Genomic DNA, 18609 nt, shown 5'->3' with positions numbered 1-18609 from the left:
CAGCCCAGAGCCTCTTCCGGACGCGCCTGAGGCATCTCGCCGCACCTCCCGCCCGCCCGCCGCCGCCCACTTCCTCCCGGAAACGGAAGGCGCGCCCGTAGGAAGTGACGCCTTTCTTCCGGAAGCGGAGATGCGGACGCCATCTTGGTCGAGGGAAAGTCACCCCGGACGCCATCTTGGCTGAGGGCAAGCGAGAGGCTCTGCTAGAGAAATTCTCTACGAAAATTATATATAAATTGTTACGGAAATTACGGGAGGGGCACATCTTTAAAGTTAAATATTACAAATATTATGCCTGAATGTATCCTTTCGACTTGACAGCTCAGGGAAGTTACCTAGCTTTAAAATAATATAAAATCACCTCCTTTCCCAGTTCCCCCCATTCCAAAGCTATTTTCCCCTTGAAAAGGGACTCCAGGAAGTTCTCAGAGGTGACAATTGCTGGGCTCATTGTTAGCCAAGGGAAGCCAAATCTCATCACCTGACTTGCCAAGGGGCCAGACATGCAAAGGAACTTCCCTTGCACTTTGGGTGGTGGGTACGTAAGACATATTTGTCTATGCTCATCTTATACCTGAGTCTTGCCCTGCCATGTCTGCTTAGGCTAATCTGGTACCAAGGACTTGTCTGGACCTGTTTGCCAAGGTGTAACTAGTGTAACCCCTGTCTACCCCTCCCCTTTGTGACATGTCAGGGGCGTAGCAAGGATGTAGCTGTGATGTATTTCTGCTGGGGACCACCTCCTTCTAGGATGCATGTATGATGTTTTGGGGGTGGTCTTGAACTAAAAAAAAAAGTAAAAGGTAAAGGACCCATGACAGTTCAGTCCAGTCACGGACGACTGGACGACTCTGGGGTTGCGGCACTCATCTCACTTTCCTGGCCGAGGGAGCCAGCGTTTGTCCACAGGCAAGAGCTGGGACAGAGCAGCAGGAGCTCACGCAGGGATTCAAACCGCCAACTTTCTGATGGGCAAGCCCAAGGCTCAGCGGTTTAGACCACAGCACCACCCATGTCCCATTGGTCTTCAGCTACAGGGTGGCAGTTTCAAAAGTCTATATAAGAGCTTGCACACCAATGTTCGGGGGGGGGGGACTGTTGCAACAGTTCTGGGCCATGCATACTTTTGAAATTGCCTCCCCTTGAAGGAGGTGAGGACAGGTGACCCCACCTAGGCCCGAAGTCACCCCCCCCAAAGCAGGCTCAAAGCTTCTCAAAGCTTTTCAAAATCATTTTCTCAGCTAAAAGGCATTAGCTAAGCATCTGCTCTGCTGTAACAAAGGTAGCTGAATAGAACAATGCTTTTTTTCATTTCTCAGGCTAGTTGGCCTTGTTAACCAGATTGCAACTTTTCTTTCCGGTGTAGCAGGAAACACCCCCCCATCATTCAGTTTGTACAAACTTCACACACACTCACACACTACATACGCTATGCTTCTGTTATAAATTCATAGAAAATCAACCATACATCGGATTTGCACTGTTCCACTTTTATTTTACTCCATGAAGGAAGGACTACAAAATGGGGAAGGTTTGATACAGGCCAGCCATAATCCCTTCACCATCCCAGCACATCCACAGGAGCCCTGCCCAGTTGCTATGCCAACCCTGATGGTCCTAGACCGAAGACAATCAAGATCACAAAGAACTTCCATATGGGAGTGGATTCAGCATGGACTGGAACAAAGGACAATGATCAGATCTTCCCTCAAGGGGCAGGAAACTGTGACTACCTTTTGTCTTCTGAAAATGACTCATGGGGAGGGGGGAGAAGGGACTCAGCCAGGTGACAGGACACTCAGGTTACCACCACAACTCCTCCCTCAACCCCTCCTTTCTGTGATGTATGCGTGATGTTTCTGGGGGTGGGCTTGACCTAGGGGATAGGAATTTCAAAAGTTTTTATAAGGTCTTGCACACCATTTTTCTGTGTCTTTCCTCTCTCCTGCAAGTGAGGGAAACACCCTGTTGCAACAGTTCAATAAACGCCAAGCCCACAGGCTGCTGTTTTGCTCCAAGTTATTGTGGTTGGTGTCTTTGTTTTGTCCAAGGGAGCCCTCGGATTTTTCCAGTATCACCGGGAACTGTGCCAATAGAGCAAGAGAAAGAAACATATCTTGAACACTCTGACATCCCTTGGCTTCTCACCCCCCCCTTTCCTGGGCAGAGTCCCAAGACAGGAGCTTTCTGTTCATGCTCAGAGGAAACACATGGGGCAGGACTCCTGAAGAGGAGGAGAAAGGGGAGGGAACTGGAAGGGGAATATATACTCTGTGCAAATGACTGTGAACTCGTGCTTGTTTGTGAACCATCACACTTGCTCCTTCTACCAGTTCATGGATGGTAGAAATAAAGCTTTTTCTCCAAAACTATTCCTTGAGTGTCTGTTGACTCCCATTTTCCCTTTCCCGGGTGCAATACTTTTCCCCACCCTCATAAGGCTACATCCTGTAGCTCAAGACCACCCCCCAAAACAACATACATACATCAGAGAAAGAGGTGGTCCCCAGCAGAAATTTGAGTGTGTTGCTTCTCTCCTATCTGCCAGGATACCTGAGAATGCCTTAAAGGTAAAGGTAAAAGGACTGTTAGGTCCAGTTGTGGACGACTCTGGGGTTGCGGCGCTCATCTTGCTTTACTGGCCAAGGCAGCCAACGTTTGTCTGCAGACAGTTTTTCTGTGTCATGTGGCCAGCATGACTAAGCCGCTTCTGGCGAAACCAGAGCAGCCCCGCCTGCTTGCACTTTATCTACTTGCACTTTGACATGCTTTCGAACTGCTAGGTTGGCAGGAGCAGGGACTGAGCAACGGGAGCTCACCCTGTCGCGGGGATTTGAACCGCCGACCTTCTGATCGGCAAGCCAAAGAGGCTCTGTGGTTTAGACCACAGCGCCACCTGCGTCCCATAATGCCAATACTTAGTTCCTGAATCTCTTACGCATAGTGATAGTGTGCTCAGCTTAACAGATACCTGCCAAACTGTATTTGCAGAGAGGTGCAAGCCTCTACAATCCGGAGACAATTGGAAAGCTTTTCTCATTTCCTTCCTCCTTGCAGAGAAATAATTGAGGTCAATTTGGGAGAGTCAAAATGGCTTCAGGATTGCTCTCCTGTACTGTTTCAGACACTATAATTATGTATACGTGTTTGCCTTGTATGCATGTGTTTTTGACCTTAGAATTCCTATAACAATCACCCCTCTGGGGCTATAATTTTAATTAAATTGTTTGCCCCACAAATAATATCCTGGTATGTTGTAAATTGATGCCTTTGTGTAAATCTGAAGAGACCTGCATGTCAGGCCTCTTAAGGCTATTTGCAAGTGTAGCTGTGCCCATAGCTGGACATAGGATATCACATAAAAATAGCACATGTTGCATTCTCTTACAAAATTACTTGTGGCATTCTAGCACTTTGGGAGAAACATTTTCTCAGTAGTGTTCTATGCTTTTCACTCAGCTGGAAGGTCCAAAAATGATTGTAAAAATGCAGTTTGTTTTGTTTGCCTTTTTTGTGTTCTCAGGTGTCAAAGTTGGCCTCCTGGCCCTTGCAAGTTCAGCAGAACTGAGGGGGGAAACACTGGTCAAAAAGTTTTTGGAAGTCTAAAGTACATACCATGTTAACCAGATCACCTCTATCTTTATGCTTTCTGACACTCTCAGTGAAAGGTTCATGAGACAGGACTTGCCTCTGCAGAAGCCATGCTAGCTCTGCTTCACAGTAGGGCTTGTTCTTCTATATGCTTGCTTATTTTCAACAATACTTTCTGCCTGTTTTTCCAAGACTGAAATTAAGCTAAGCAGCCTGCAATTTCCCAGGTTCTGCCCCCCTTCATCCCATTTTAAAAACTGGTGTCACATTGGCTACTTTCCAGCCCTTTCATTAGACAATCAGACCTTCAAGATGTTTGGGAACTCTACGGTGGATTCCATCCAGACCTCACGATTTGCCAGTTTTTATTTTGTCTATGAGAGTTGAGCTTCACCTCTTATCAGTGCTCTCTGCCTCAGTTGTTCAAAGGCAGTTCAGGCACTGGGATCTGCCGCACGATGCCTCTGAACACCAGTTACTGTGGGGAGAGCCGCTGCTGCACCCAGGTCCTGTTTGTGGGCTCCCTTGGGGGCATCTGTTTGAGAAAAGGGTGCTGGACTAGATGAGCCCCCTTTGGCTTGATCCAGCAGCAGCCAGGCTCTGAAACCTGCTTTGGGAAGAGCCAAAAAGAAAGCCTTGCAGTTAGCCAGAACAGAAATGCAAATCGAAAACCACGACCCATTAAACCGTGGGGCTAGGTTTCCTGCGCTGCAGGGGGTTGGCTAGATGACCCGCTGGGTCCCTTCCAATTCTCCCATTCTGTGGTTCTAAGTGGCATTCCAGGGTGGCTGTCCTGGGAAAGGGCCGGGCGGTGGACCTCTTCTCCCCCCTTCCTCCAGGAGTGGACTGAAATCCCTAAGCCAATGAGTGTTGTCCATCCTGGATTAAGGCCACCACCAGCCGGGAAGTCCATAAGCTCATTTCCTTCTTGTCACACTTGTCCCGGCAACCATGGAGGATGAGGAAGAGGATGCCTTGGCCAGGAGCCGCCAGGAGCCCGCCATGGAGGTAAGGCCTGCAGTGGTCCCTGGGAAGCTGGAGGTGAGGGGTGCAGAGTTCAGGAGGGAATCTCTCCCTTCAGGGTGGCGCTCTCAGGTGAGAAGGGAGGAGTCGGACTCTGCGACTCCTGTGTGATCGCACAGATGGAAGGGAACGTGTTGCGGTAAAGAGAAGGGCGGGATCAGGTCCCAAGCCTAGCCTCTGGGCCGAGTGATGGCAATCTGGGCTGCGCATAAACAGAAACTCTGGCAACACACGCAGCTCAGATGTCAAACGGATAAAAGAACCGCACAACTTTCCAAAGACATTTGACGGCAGCCCTGCGTAGGGAAGTTTTTAACGTTTGACGTCTGCTGTGTTTTTACCATGTTGGAAGCTGCACAGAGCGGCTGGGGCAACCCAGTCAGATGGGCAGGGTGTCAATAATAAAATTATTGTTATGATTAGTTATGGTGGGCTGCGGTTCCTGCGTTGCAGGGGTTGGTCTAGATGACCCTTTGGGTCTCTTCCAGCACTATGATTCTAAGGACAGAGGGAAAGGCTGGCAGAGGCAGGTGAGCCAGCGAGGCACAGGGCGGGGGGGGGGGGGAATCAGGCTCTGCAAGGGGCTCTCTTGTACCTTGTACAGAAAATCTGCCCTCGTTCCCTTATGGGGGACACAAGAATCCTTTAGAGAGTCCTTTGTAGGTTCTCCATCGGTAGGAGAAAATAACAGAGGCCAAGCAGAGAATATTGAGAAGCAAAGCAGCTCGTAAGCCTGATCTTTATTGAACTGTTGCAACAGGGTGCTCCCCTCACACGCAGGAAAGGAGGAAGACCCAGAACCAAGGTGTGCCTGCCTTTATATAGACATTTAAATTCCCTGCCCCGGAGCTCCAGACCACCCCTCCATACATCATACATACATCACAGAAGGGGTGTAACCCAAGACCACCCCCCACAAACATCATACTGACATCACAGAAAAGGTGGTCTACAACAGAAATGTGAATGTTGTTGTTTTTCCTGTCTGCCAGGTTATCTGATGATGCCTTATCTGATTTCCTTTCCTGGTAGTCTGGCCATTCCTTTGAGATGGCGATTTCCCAATTCCTCACCCCCTCCCTCCTTGCAGGGAAAACATTTGGTCAGTTGGGGAGTCAAAATGGTTTCAGGACGGTCTTCCTGTGCTGATCTATGTATGTTGGTTGGTACATTTATGAACATTTAGTATATATATAAGACCTTAAATTTTATTATTACAACCTTAAAGCATTATTAAAGGTGGGGTGCTGGTGCTGCTCTTGCTAGGATTTGCCCCCCAAGTGCAGAATCACAGACCCCCAGCAAAGCAAAGGGGGTGGCGGAGCGCCTCCGGGCCCAAAGGGTACCAAGGCTGGTTGGAAGTAACTGGCCGGTTTTGGGGGGAACCCTGGGCTTTTCTGTGGGAGCTCCCGTCCCCGGTTGGAGCACTGTGCTTCAGGCACGGCTGGGGCCTTTCTTTCTGGGGATTTGGTGGTTAATGAGGATTATGCACTTCGTGAAGGAAAGAGGCGTAAAACGAGAGGGTTAGATGCAGAGACACGCAAGGCGGGCAGGGCAGGTCGGGTCCTGACTTAACCCTGTTATAAGATAAAACTGCTCCTTTTCCCTTATGGGGTACCCAAGAGCCCATATAGAGTCCTTTTGTAGGTTCTCTATCAGCAGGAGAAAATAACAGAAGTTAACCAGACAATATTGAGAAGCAAAACAGCTCGTAAGCCTGATCTTTTATTAAACTGTTGCAACAGGGTCCTCACGCAGGAGGGACCCAGAACAATGGTGTGCAAGGCCTTATATAGACTTTTTAAATTGCCACCCTGCAGCCCAAGACCCCCCCCAATACATCATACATACATCACAGAAGAGGCGGTCTACAGCAGAAAACCTGCCTGCCAAGGTACCTGAGAATGATCACTGATTACATTATTTGGGCAGCCTGGCAATTCCTTTGTGATGGTAAATACTCAGTTCCTGAATCCAGGTCACAGGCTCACCCCCTTAAGACAGGGGTCAGCAACCTTTTTCAGCCGTGGGCCAGTCCACCGTCCCTCAGACCATGTGGGGGGCCGGACTATATTTTGAAAAAAAATAATCAACAAATTCCTATGCCCCACAAATAACCCAGAGATGCATTTTAAATAAAAGGACACATTCCACTCATGTAAAAACATGCTGATTCCCGGACTGTCTGAGGGCCAGATTTAGAAGGCGATTGGGCCAGATTATGACTTAAAAGACTTTGCTGTTAAGTGATAATTAGGAAAAATTATAATAATCACAAATAAAAGAAACAATATACAAGAAGTAAATAAGGAAGTCATTTACAGGATAAAGGAATTCTTATGTTATGTTTTCTTTGTGTAAGGGGATAGGAGTTTAATTTTGATAATTAAATGGTCAGTGGTGGTGGGTTTGTTTGTATGTATGAGTTGTTGTGGACTATGTTGTAAATAAAGTATTAAAAACGAAGAAGGCGATTGGGCCGGATCCAGCCCCCAGGCCTTAGTTTGCCCCCCCTGCCCCTCTCTCACCCGCAGAACAGTCTACTCTAAGCCTCACTTCCCAGGAATACTCCAAGACATTCTCGTGGCTTGACGCCTGTTATGTACTGAAGTTCTCACCCTGGGCCAGCAGGGGGATACTGTAGATAGTTATGCAAACGAAGGATCGGAAGTGACATTCAGTGATTGGATAGTTTTAGAAAGTTGCTACAGTTACGTTGTTCTGGAGCTCTATATAAGCAGGCTGACTGAGCTCCTCAGTTCTGTTCTGGCCTTTGAATAAACAAGAGCTGTTTGAAGAATCGCTGTGTCGTCTGATATGTTCGCCCACAACTTAACAACGCCGGCATTCAAATTTTCCAGTGCTGACGACTGTTTCTCCATTCCTGGAGCTGTGGGCTGGAGAGTCACCCGAAAGGGATCCTTTTCAATCCCAAGCCTGCCTGGCTGTCCCCCGTTGGAAGCACAGCACTGGGTCGAATAGACCTTAGGTCTGATCCAGTTTGGATGTCTTGCCCTTTTGTGGCTGCTAAGTGTGCCGCCCTGCCTGCTCTCCATAGTGAGGGTGTCAGAATCGGCACCCGGGTCCCGAAGCCCTGGCTGTGCCCTTCCTGGCCACTCTCCTTGGGTCCAGTCCTGGTCTGCCCTTGGAGCCTGTGGAGACTTCAAAGCAGATCGGGGGGGGGCACACCTGGTTCCTCCCTCTCTTGTGCTCACAACCAGTGCCGGAATTACATATAAGCTAAACAAGCTCTAGCTTAGGGCCCCACTCTCTTGGGGGCCCCAAAAAATTTAAAGGAAAAAAAACCCACTGGAGGTACATTTCCAAAATATAAGATAAAAAACAACTAAAATAAAACCTACCTACAGCAACAGTGTTTTGTGTTGTGTAGGCTCCTATGATGTAAGTCATGGGCCCCGTCTGCTTGCCTGCTCCCTAAAATATCACTGGTTTGCTCCTTTCTATATATAGGGTGCCTACATTCTGCGTAAGGTCCATATAGTTAAGCTCTGTTTTTCCCAGTAGTGATGTATGGAAGTGAGAGCTGGACCATCAAGAAGGCTGATTGCCAAAGAATGGATGCTTTTGAATTCTGGTGCTGGAGGAGACTCTTGAGAGTCCCATGGACTGCGAGAAGATCAAACCTCTCCATTCTGAAGGAAATCAGCCCTGAATGCTCACTGGAAGGACAGATCCTGAAGATGAGGCTCCAGTACTTTGGCCACCTCATGAGAAGAGAAGACTCCCTGGAAAAGACCCTGATGTTGGGAAAGATGGAGGGCACAAGGAGAAGGGGACGATGGAGGACAAGATGGTGGGACAGTGTTCTGGAAGCGACCAGCATTAGGGAGGAAGTGGAAGACAGGAGGGCCTGGCGTGCTCTGGTCCAGGGGGTCACGAAGAGGCGGACACCACTAAATGATAACAACATTTTGCCTGGACTGCTTGCAGGGCAACATGTGCAAATGGCTTGAGATACCTCTGAGGTCCATCAATGACCATCTAGCATCTATTCAACACAAAAAACAGCAACAATTTGTTGTGGACAAAGGACAGCTGGACACAGAAAGGGCCCCGTTCCCTTCAGGAGCTGTCCACAGCTGTCAACGTTTCCCTTTTTTAAAGGGAAATTTCTTTATTCCGAATAGGATTCCTTGCGAGAAAAGGGGAAAGTTGACAGCTATGCCTAAATCCGGCCCTGGTCACAACGACCCTGTGAGGTAGGCAAGCCTAAGGGAGGCTCAGGGTTTTTTGAACCCGGGCCTCTTCGCTGCTGCTCCACACTCTGCTGCCTCTACATGCTCCTCCCCCCCGGAAAGCATGGGAAAAAAGAAGCATCTTCTTCGGACCCGCAGCATCTTCTGGGCATCCCTGTGCCCCCCCCCGCCTGCCATGGTACAGCCCGTTCCTTCTCTCCCCCCCCCGCCCGCTGCTTGGGTGGACCAGGCCTCCCTTTCGCGCTGCGCCACCTGCAGGTGCCTCGGGGAACGGCAGGGCTCGGGGGCGAGCGGTTCCCTTTCCACGTGACTCCTGGGCGCGCTCCCATTGGCCCGCCGCTCGGGTCCCTCAGGGCCGCTCGGTTGCCCGGCGCCGAGGCAGCGGCTCCAACGGCGGCGGCGGCGGCGAGCGAGGCGGCTTCTCGGAGGGAGGCAGGCCGGTAGGGAGCGGAGAGGGCCGTGGGGGCGGGCAGGGGGCCGCTCCGGGGACCGTGGCGACGACGAGAGCCGGCCCCGCCCGTTGAGCTGGCTTGCACGTGTGAACGCAGACAAACTTGCGTGTCACGGGTCTGCGCGCTCCTCTGGGCCTTCGGGGCCCTCGCGCGGGGCGGAGCCTCCTCTGGAGGAGAGAAGCGGGCGCGAGGGGGGCGGCGGCATCAGGGCAGCGCGGGGTTAACCTGCGGAACTCCCCGCCACAGGAGGCAGCAGGAGCCGCCAAGCGAGATGGCTTTGAAAGAGGGCAGGACAAGGTGTAATTGGCTTTATTGGCTTAGGCCCTCCCTTTAATTTTGGGGGGCCCCCAAAAAAATTAAAGGGGAAAAAAACACTGAACGTACATTTCCAAAATAGAAGATAAAAAAGAACCTTTTAATGAGGGTGAAAGAGGAGAGCGCAAAATGTGGTCTGAAGCTCAACATCAAAAAAAGGAAGATCATGGCCACTGGGCCCATCACCTCCTGGCAAATAGAAGGGGAAGAAATGGAGGCAGTGAGAGATTTTACTTTCTTGGGCTCCATGATCACTGCAGATGGTGACAGCAGCCACAAAATTAAGAGACGCCTGCTTCTTGGGAGAAGGGCAATGACAGGCCTAGACAGCATCTTGAGAAGTAGAGACGTCACCTTGCCAACAAAGGTCCGTCTAGTTAAAGCCATGGTTTTCCCAGTAGTGATGTATGGAAGTGAGAGCTGGACCATCAAGAAGGCTTGCTGCACGAGGTGGGCACCTTTTGGCCTGATCCTGTGGCTGAGCTCTTAAGGGCTGCACCCACTCTGGAAGATTCCCAGAGCCAAAGTCTGGAAGCAAATGGCAGCCAGTGAAAGGCCTCTGTTCTGAAAAGGCCCCTCTGGATTCTGGTCCCAGGAGGCACGCAAGGTTTCCAGAGACATTGCCCAAAGTTGGGGGGGGGATCAGGGTGCAGTGAGGCTGCCTCTCTGAAGAGTCAGGGGCGGGTGCAGTTTCAGGGCTGACCCTTCTGTCTTTCCACAGGTGATTGAGGCCGAGGCTGTGGGCTTGAACGCCATCCTCCTGCTCCTCATGTCCCGTGTATCGCAGGCCTCGGGGGGCTTCTTGCCACCTCTCAGCTCCCTGGTGGGGCCCAGGAAGGTGTTGCCAGCTGATGGAGGGGAACACCTGGAGGCAGCTGACACAGGTAGGTAGGGGCCTCTGGTTCCTGCCAGAGGCTTCCAGTTGTTTCTTGCTCTGCCCACTGCCCACAGCAGAGATGGTGCCCAAAGAAGCTCCGTTCAGGAGGACTGGAGCGCTCCCAGTCGTGCTTCCACCCTCCCTTGGCTGTAAGGAAAGTGACAGGTGGTTTTCCACTGGAATGTCCTTGTCACAGAAGCCCTTCTGGAAAGCGGGGGGTGGGTGGGGGGGTGGGGAGGAACCAGCTGCCCCCTCCTGCTTCTGGGAGATCCCTTAATTGCATTTGCCCTTTCTTCCTGCTGCTCGGCTGCTCCAGGCAGGCCAACTTAATCCTCGGAATTAGCAGCCTGCTGCAGGCAGACCAGGTCCCAGCAGGGGCAGCAGAGGTGACTGACCTCCTGGCAGACCTTGGCAGGACGGAGGGGAAGGGCATGGCTGTGGCTGCCCAGGTGATGCCAGCCTGCTGAAGCAGCCCCGCCGCAAAGGCTTGGCATCAGTCTCCTGTCTCTTTGCAGGCTCCAGATCGCTGACGCCGCTGGCCAAGTCCTTCCAGAAGGCGGAGGCTCTCCTGCGCCACTGCGTCAACCCCAGCCTGTGGCGCCTGCTGCCCCCGCGCCCCAGCGAGAGCGCTTACGACAGCGAGGAGGAGGACTCTCCCGGAGGCCTGGCCCGCCTGGCCCAGGTGGAGCGCAGCTTCCTGGGGCTCAGCCGCTGCCTGTGCGTGATGGAGAACCCCCGCACGGAGACCTTCCAGGCCCACGTGCGCCCAGCCCTCCCGGACACGGCCCGGGGCGCCTTCACTTACCACGTGGCCCGGAGCAGCGTGGCTCGCCACTGCGCCACTCTCCACGCTCTGCTGCAGCACCGCCACCACCTCCGCCTCTCCCGCCACTTCAGCCGCCGCCTCAAGGCGGCTTCGGCCTTCGTGCAGCACCTGGTGGCCGCCGAGCGCTGCCTGCCGCCCCTGGCCGGCCAGCCGGACGCCACCTGGGGCCGCCAGCTGCGGGGGCTGTGCGAGGAGATGCGCACCCACGCCACGCACTGGGAGGGGCTGCAGCGGCGCATCCGCAGCGACCCCTGGCTGCGGCACATGCTGCTGCAGCGCCACGAGGTGGTCCAGCACATGAAGTGGGCCCTCTGCTTGCTGGCCCTGCACGCCGTCTGCCTCCTGGAGCGCCACATCGAGGCCTTGCTGCGCAGCTTGGCCCACGCCCTTCCTGTGCCCGCTGCCCCGCTCTCCGACTTGTTCCAGGGGCTGGAGATCTACAACCAGGTGGTGAACGACCAGGCGCTGCAGCAGGCCTTCCAGGAGCAGCAGGCCAGGAAGCCTGGCCTGCAGAGAACAGCGAGCAGTTCCCCAGCCTTCCCCCTGGAGAGGGTCTTGGGCATCCTGGCAGCAGAGAGGGGCAAGCGGGCCGCCCAGAGGCTGCAACCGCTGCTCCTCCGAGGGGGGGTCCTGGAGCCTGCGCCTTGGGGTGGGGACGCCAAGCCTGGGCTCCTGGAAAGGGCCTCCCAGGCCTCTCCGGCAGGCGAGGGTCTTCCCAGCCTCTCGGTGGAGCTGCAGGCCTTGTGCCACGAGGAGGAAGAGGGCCTCCTTCTTGTCCTGGGGGAGCTGGTGGCTTCCACGGACAGCCTGTGGCATCACGTCCTGAACCGGCCCAAGCAGGAGAAGCCCCTCGAAGGCTTGGAGCCGGCTGACCTGCCTCAGGGGCTGGACTCTGCCTCGCTGCCCAGCTGGAAGTCTGTGCGCTGGCTGGACACCTCCTTCACCGAGGCGGCTGCAGCGCTCTATGCCCAGTACTGCCCGCTGATGTGGAGAGCGGCTGCCTCATCCTTGGCCCACCAGCTGGAGCTCCACCCGCCCCTGGCGCACTTCCAGCCGGGGGCAGCGGCTGCTTTGGCCCGGCGGCTGAGCCGTGGTCTGGCACAGGGTAAGTCAAACTGCGGAACTCCCTGCCACAGCAGGCAGGGAGGGCCGCCGACTTGGATGTCTTTAGAAGGAGGAGAGGGCTCTCAATGGCTGCTTGCCAAGATGGTTGTGTTGTGCCTCCACAGTCGGAGGAGCTGCGTTTCTGAAAACCACAGGAGGGAGAGAACTCTTGCCACTCAGCTCCTGTTGTGGGTATCTGGCTGGCCACTGGAGGGGGCAGGATACTGGGCTAGATAGGACCCCCCTTGGCCACGTCCAGAAGGCTCTTCTGAGATTCTTAAGTGCAGGCTAAGGTTCTTGGTTGACGGTGGGGTTGAGACAATGCCAAGGAAACCTGCCGGGATGGCATTCCAGCCCCCTGCCTCCCTTCCTGCCTCCGAGGGGCCTTTATTTTCCCTACAACCCATTTCCCATCACTTTCCCCAGGCCTTGATGGTGCCCCTTGCGGACTGCGTGAGTCTTGCCCGTGTGTGGTCTGACTCGCCAGCAATTTCCCTGTCCCACAAAAAGGGCTGCGCTGCCAGTTTGGCGGGGGAGGCAGAGGACCAGGCGGGGCTCCTGCACTTCTGCTTCCGGGGTGCTGGTGCCCTCTGAGCCCCGAAAGGACAGGCAAGGCCACATCCACCTGGGGCTGCAGTTTTGGAGGTCAAAGGAGAACCGGGCACCTGCAGCCCAAGGGGAAATTTCCCTGACCCGTTCCTTCCTGTGTCTGGTGGAATATGCCCTGCGAGGGGCCGCTTGGGTTTTCTTTTCTCAGCCCCTAAACACCTTGGTATGGCCTCTGGGAGACCCCCATTCCCTCTCAGGATCCACAGCCCCCTGGAACTGGGCTAGGGGTCCCTGCCTGCCACTCGGGGGGGGGGGGCAGGCAGTCTGGCCCCGTGGGGCTCATGCTCCCTCGCTCCCTCCGTGTCTCTGCAGCCTGTGTGCCTCAGGAGAGTGCGGAGGAACTGAAGGCCTTGGCGCTCCACCTGCTCACGCGGGATGTCCTCCAGCACTGGGACCAAGGTAGGGCAGTCACTGCCGGCAGGGCTGGGGGCTGCGGGGCAAGGGCTGAGTGAAGGGCCGGCCTGGGGGCAGGAGATGGAGTTAGGAGGGGCTCCCGAGGGTCATTTAGTCCAGCCCTCTGCAATACAGGAATCTGAGCTAAAGCATTCGTGACTGATGGCCACCCAACCTCTGTATGAAAGCCCCCCAGGAAGGAGAGTCCGCCCCCTTCTGAGGGAATCTGTTTCATCGTAAAAGAGATGGAGTTTTTTTGTTTTTAAATACATTAAAAAATGCAACAAAAAATAATAAATTATAAAATGTCAAATAAAATGAAATAAAAGTAGAGTAGAAGGAGGATATCTAGAGCCAAACAGATAGCAACCAATTTCCATAATAAAGTTGAACATCATAACATCACAAAGTTTCAAGTAACGTATCTTATTCCTCCCGTATGTTATGAAAAGGCTCCGTCTCTCAATGAAGACATTGGGTTGCCTGCCCTCTCTGGTTCTCACGGTCTTCGTAAGCTCCATCACACGTACCGTGCCCAGATTTCAGTTTTCCATTCTCTCTCGGGTGGTGCTCTCATCTGCGCTCCCTTCAATTCTGACAAATAGTCACTCTCGCAGTTCTTAAGAGATGTTGCATTGATTCCAGATCATCTGTTAGTACAATTTCTGTAACCTACCAAATAGCACAGTTAGAGGATCCCCGGGTGAAGTCTAGCCAGTTATTACATCAGTTTCCGTTGTGATGGGTGCAAGGGAAACGGCAGGCAGCTGGGAGGCAGCTCCTCAGCCGTGTCCCTGTGGAGTGCCTGCTCAGTGCCAGCCTTGTGCATGTGAGTTTTGGGGGACCCCATCCGAGCTTGTTCCCTTTCCGTCCCAGGTTTCTGCCAGGCTCTGGGCTCCAGCCTCACCGACAAATGCTTGGGGAAGCCTGCCCAGAGCACAGAGGTGACCTGCAGCCAGACGGCTCAGCTCTTGCAGAGCCTCTACCTGCCCTTGGCCTTCAGCCTGCAGTGCCTGGACTCCCAGCCCACGGACAGCACAGGTGAGTGGGGGCTGCACTCTGTGGGGCAGGTTGGAGGGGCAGCTGGGCCCCGACTCCCTCCTCCACTGACGCCCTTTCCCCCTTGCAGCCAGCAGCCTTGTCCCATCCGGCCTCCACCTGCGGCTGCTGTCCCTCTCGCTGGCCACCGCTCACTCCTCCTGCTACTGGGTCATGAGCAAGGCCTACCAGTACTTGGCTTCCTGGTCCCTCAACCAGTTCCTCCTTGTGACCCAGGGGGACTTGCAGGCAAGTAGAACCATGAGTGGTGGGCGGGGAGGGGAGCAAAGAGCCAAGGATCCTCCCCAAAGCCGTCTACTTGGCCCACAGTCCAGCTGTGGGCATCGCGTGTGTCTCTCTTGGCCAGAGAAAGAGGGAGCAGTCCTGGCCAGTGCAGAGAGAGGATTGCGCCAGAACAAGCTCCTCTAAGGCCTCCTGACTCCTTCCTACAGCTGCTGAAGTCAGAGGCTACCAGGCTGTCCGCACTGGTGAGCGCGGCTTTTCCTGAGGGCAGGAAGCAGCAGAGCCCCCTCCTCTCTGGCCAGGAGCAGGAGCTGAGCCAGCAGATCCACTCCACAGCTTCCAGTGTCCAAGTAAGTGCTGGGGGTCCCAGCCTGCCTTGCCCCACTCTCCTCCCAGCAGCCTCCAGGATCCTGGCGGACCTTGACACTGGCTTGGAGCTCTGGTGCCTGGAACACAGCAGGCTGGGCCTTCCCCAGCTCCATAGAGAGGCCCTCCAACCTCCTCCGTGGGGCTTGCGCAGGAGAAATTGCAGAGGGCAACTGGGTGGTTTGTTTCCCACCCGCCCCATGGCCCCTTTCCTCCTCTCTTGCACAGCTGTTTGCCAACCAAGTGCTGACGCTGTTTTCCTTGGACTGCAAGCGCATGTCGGCGGAGATCTTTAGCCAAACCATGCCCCTGGGCAAGCACTGGCGCCTCACCCTCCGAACAGGTAGGCCTGCAGGGCACAGAGCAGCGCCCTCCTGGCTACCAGACCAGTTCTGCTCCTGCTGTCCTTGTTCCGCTTCTGGTTGGCCCTGTGGGGCCCAGGAGCTCCTGGCCTAGTCAGCAGGCCTTGCTTGGGTCTGATCCTGCAGGCCTTGCCCCCTTAAGTTCTCCCATTGCCCTCGCAGAGCTGCCGCCCTCCCCCAGCGAATATGCCTCGGCTGCTGCCCAGAGCGTCCTGGGCCAGGTCTTGCTGGGCATCCAGCTCTTGCCTCAAGATGCCCAGGGACCAGCGCTCAGCCAGGTGACGACGGCCTTCTTGGAAGCCTGGATGGACCACATCCTGGCCCAGAAGATCAAGTTCAGGTGAGCATTCAACCGGGAGGCAGAGGGGTCTGGCCCTGCTGCCCAAGGGCTGCCCTTTCTCCCCTCTGACAGCCAGCCTTGCCTTCTGCCCCCCCCCCCAGTCTCCAGGGCGCCCTCCAGCTGAAGCAGGACTTTGACCTGGTGCGTGAGCTGCTGCAGTCGGAGGATTATGGTCTGTCTCCAGAGATCAAGCAGCTGGTGCTCTCCCTCCGCGTCTTCCAGCAAGTGGACAACGCCATCGCCTGCCTCCTGCAGCAGCCCCCCAAGACCTCCTTGCCCTCACACACCTGGGATGCCTTTCACAAGTGCTGTGAGTGGGCCTGTGGCGCTCTGGGTAGGGGTGCCCTGGAGGGTCCCTGGAGGTGTATCCCTCTCCCATCCATGGCTGGGGGAAACCTCTGCCCCTCAAGGCCAGGGTCATGAAAGCTGGAAATGGAGCCTCTGCGCTCAGTGGCAGCCTACCTCTGAGCCGCCAGCAGAACTGGTGCGTCTGTAGAGTCCGAGGGAGACCCAGGAGGCCAAATGGCGCCTCAGCTGCCCCCACAGGAGACTGGCTTGTTGGAGAGGGTTGTTTGGAAGTTGGGGGGAACGCAAGCGAGGCACTTTTGAGTGCTCTGAAAGGGCGACATCATTGCTGCCGCAGAAGCCACTGCCGCCACCTCTGTGCCCTGCGCAGACTGGGCCTCGCGTTGGCTGCTGTCGCTAGTGGACTCCGCTCACTCTGTTCCCGCCAGGCCTTCGCGGAGTGGCTCTCTGACCAGATCTCCTCCATAGAGGACTGGCGGACTTGGGAAGAGATCTGGGTGGGAAAGGGGTTCTGTCCTAAACTGCTGCAGAGACTCGGTCCTGGAGCATACGGAGAGGTTCCAAAGGAAAGAGTGCCTCTGAGCCTGCAGAGGGGCCTTTTCCTTGCCACTGAGCAGCCGCGGATTGGGACCTTTCAGTAGAGAAGGGCCATATCTCAGTGGTACGGGAGGGAGGGTCTCCAGGTGGAGCTGTCTCTGGCAGGCCCCGTCTCCTTCCTCAGCCGCTCTTCTTCCTCCCCCCCAGGCTCCCACGACGGGATTCGCACGCAGGACGGCGGCCCAGGCAGCCTGAACAGCCTGGAGAGCCTGGAAGGGCTGCCCACGCAGGCGAGGGCCGTGCTGGAGAGCCAGGCGGGCGACCTGCTGAGCCGCATGCAAGGGGGTGGCTGCAGCCCCGAGACCTACCTCAGCCCCATGCAGCAGGAGTGGCTGGCGCTGCGGCTGCACGGGGGCCGCCGCTGGAAAGTCCCCGCCCTGCCCTGCATGAACAGGACCTCTGAGCCTTGACTGGGCCGGGGGGGGGGCAGCTCCGGCCTGGGCAGGACGAGCCGCCACTCGCACCACGAACTCCTTGGGGCTTCTGCCGCACGTGCCTCACGCCCCTCGGCCCAGCGCAGCGGCAGCCGTGCTGTGACACTCTCCCCAGGGGGGCTGGTGCACGAGGGGGGGGGGAGCCTCGATTGCCTCCCGCCAGGCCTTGCCTGCTTCCCTGCAGGAACTCTCTGGCCCTAGACATTTTGGCTCATGGGAGAAGCTCCTGCTGCAGGAAGAGAAAGCGGCTGGTTGGGCGGCAGGGTCGGAAATCCCAAAAGGCGCTCCAGCGCTCCCAGGCTGCCCCGTTGCTCTCAGGGTCACAGGGAAGCTGGAGAAGCACACGCAATATCTCAGATCACCTGTTTTCCACATTAAAGACTCCTGACGTTGCAGCCACTCAGCGCTTCTGTTGATTCAGGAATAAATCCGTAAGAATCTGTGTGACCCACTTTCCTCTGCCTCCAGGCGCCTCCCCCGGGGGGGAAGGGCTAGGCTCTAGCCAACCCCAGGCTCAGCCCCCAACGGCATCTGCATGGGGGGGCGGGCTTGGAAAGACCCCCTGCATGAATCCCTGGGCAGCCGCTGCCAGTCAGTGCAGGCAGAGCTGAGCTCAGATGGACCAGCGGTCGACCCAGCAGCTTCTTAGCCTTCTTGGCATCCTGATGTTTGGCTGCCAAGTCCCTGGCTTTGCAGAAGTCGGGCTGAGGAGCGAGTGGGAGAACTCCGAGTTCCCTGGGAGTAAAATCCTGTCCCAGAGAGCAGCTCGCTGCTTTCCTGCCCGCCCCTGGCAAGTCACAACATCTGTGCATTCTGACAACACCCGCAGGGCAACGAAAGCTGAGCGCAGCCAGGTCCCACCCTGCTCCTCCCTGCCAAGTTGAAAGTGGCCCAGCAGCCGCGCGGCTCCCTCTAGCCAGGCCTCACCTGGAGTGGGGGGGGCCCAATGTGGAAAGAGGTCTCAGGAGGGTGATGAAGGGGGCCAGTAGTACCGGAAAGGAGGAGGGGGGCTGCCTATGCAGCAGTGCATTTCAGAAGACAAATGGGTCGTTAGGAGATTCAGGATGGGTGAAAGGACGGACTTCAGGCAGCAGCACGTAGTTAAACTGTGGAACTCCCTGCCACAGCATGCCGGGATGGCCACCAACTGGCTGGCATCTGTCTGTTTCTGGAGACAATGGAAGAGGGGGTCTGGGGGGGTGTGAAGTCCAACGCTAGGAAGGTTGCAGCGCCTGCTGTGGCTGTAGAGACCGATAGGGGAGAGACATGTTTCGTTGCAACCGGGGCAGAGGAAGGTTGTCCCCAGAGGATCAGGCAAGTCCAAGGTGGGGCATGGCTGCCGACAGCTGCCAGCCAGGAGGGCTGCCCCTGAATGCCTGTTGTGCAGCCGCACTGGGGACAGGCTTCTGGTTGGATGTGGGGGGACTGGGATGCTGGGCGAGGGGGGCCCAAGGCATTTTCAAGGAAACCTGAAAAGTGCATGCACTGCTGCTCTCGATACAACTGAAAAGACGAG

At 55.5% G+C, this 18609-nt stretch overlaps 1 protein-coding gene across 1 annotated transcript; it reads left to right on the top strand.

Moving 5' to 3' along the window:
* The first annotated feature begins 4542 nt into the window (after positions 1-4542).
* CCDC142 (coiled-coil domain containing 142) lies at positions 4543-17492 on the top strand. Its single transcript, XM_053402320.1, has 12 exons — positions 4543-4639; positions 9090-9271; positions 10320-10482; positions 10991-12406; positions 13327-13413; positions 14284-14448; positions 14537-14793; positions 14898-15038; positions 15283-15397; positions 15579-15756; positions 15858-16066; positions 16807-17492. The coding sequence occupies exons 1-12, from the start codon at positions 4543-4545 to the stop codon at positions 17067-17069; spliced, it is 3273 nt and encodes a 1090-aa protein (XP_053258295.1). The 3' UTR covers positions 17070-17492.
* Positions 17493-18609: the final 1117 nt, after the last annotated feature.

Source organism: Podarcis raffonei, chromosome 9 (assembly GCF_027172205.1).
Source record: "Podarcis raffonei isolate rPodRaf1 chromosome 9, rPodRaf1.pri, whole genome shotgun sequence".
In the NCBI taxonomy this organism is placed as follows: Eukaryota; Metazoa; Chordata; class Lepidosauria; order Squamata; family Lacertidae; genus Podarcis; species Podarcis raffonei.
The sequence above is the reverse complement of the archived record's forward strand: the minus strand, read 5'-3'. Positions and strand labels throughout refer to the sequence as shown.

What these genes read in the sequence shown, in the direction of transcription:
- CCDC142 (XM_053402320.1), top strand. Translation starts at nt 4,543, where the DNA reads ATGGAGGATGAGGAAGAGGATGCCTTGGCCAGGAGCCGCCAGGAGCCC. An exon ending in CCTGGAGGCAGCTGACACAG is followed by an intron (nt 10,483 to 10,990) that starts GTAGGTAGGGGC and finishes GTCTCTTTGCAG; the next exon opens with GCTCCAGATCGCTGACGCCG. An exon ending in AGTCCAGCTGTGGGCATCGC is followed by an intron (nt 14,794 to 14,897) that starts GTGTGTCTCTCT and finishes TCCTTCCTACAG; the next exon opens with CTGCTGAAGTCAGAGGCTAC.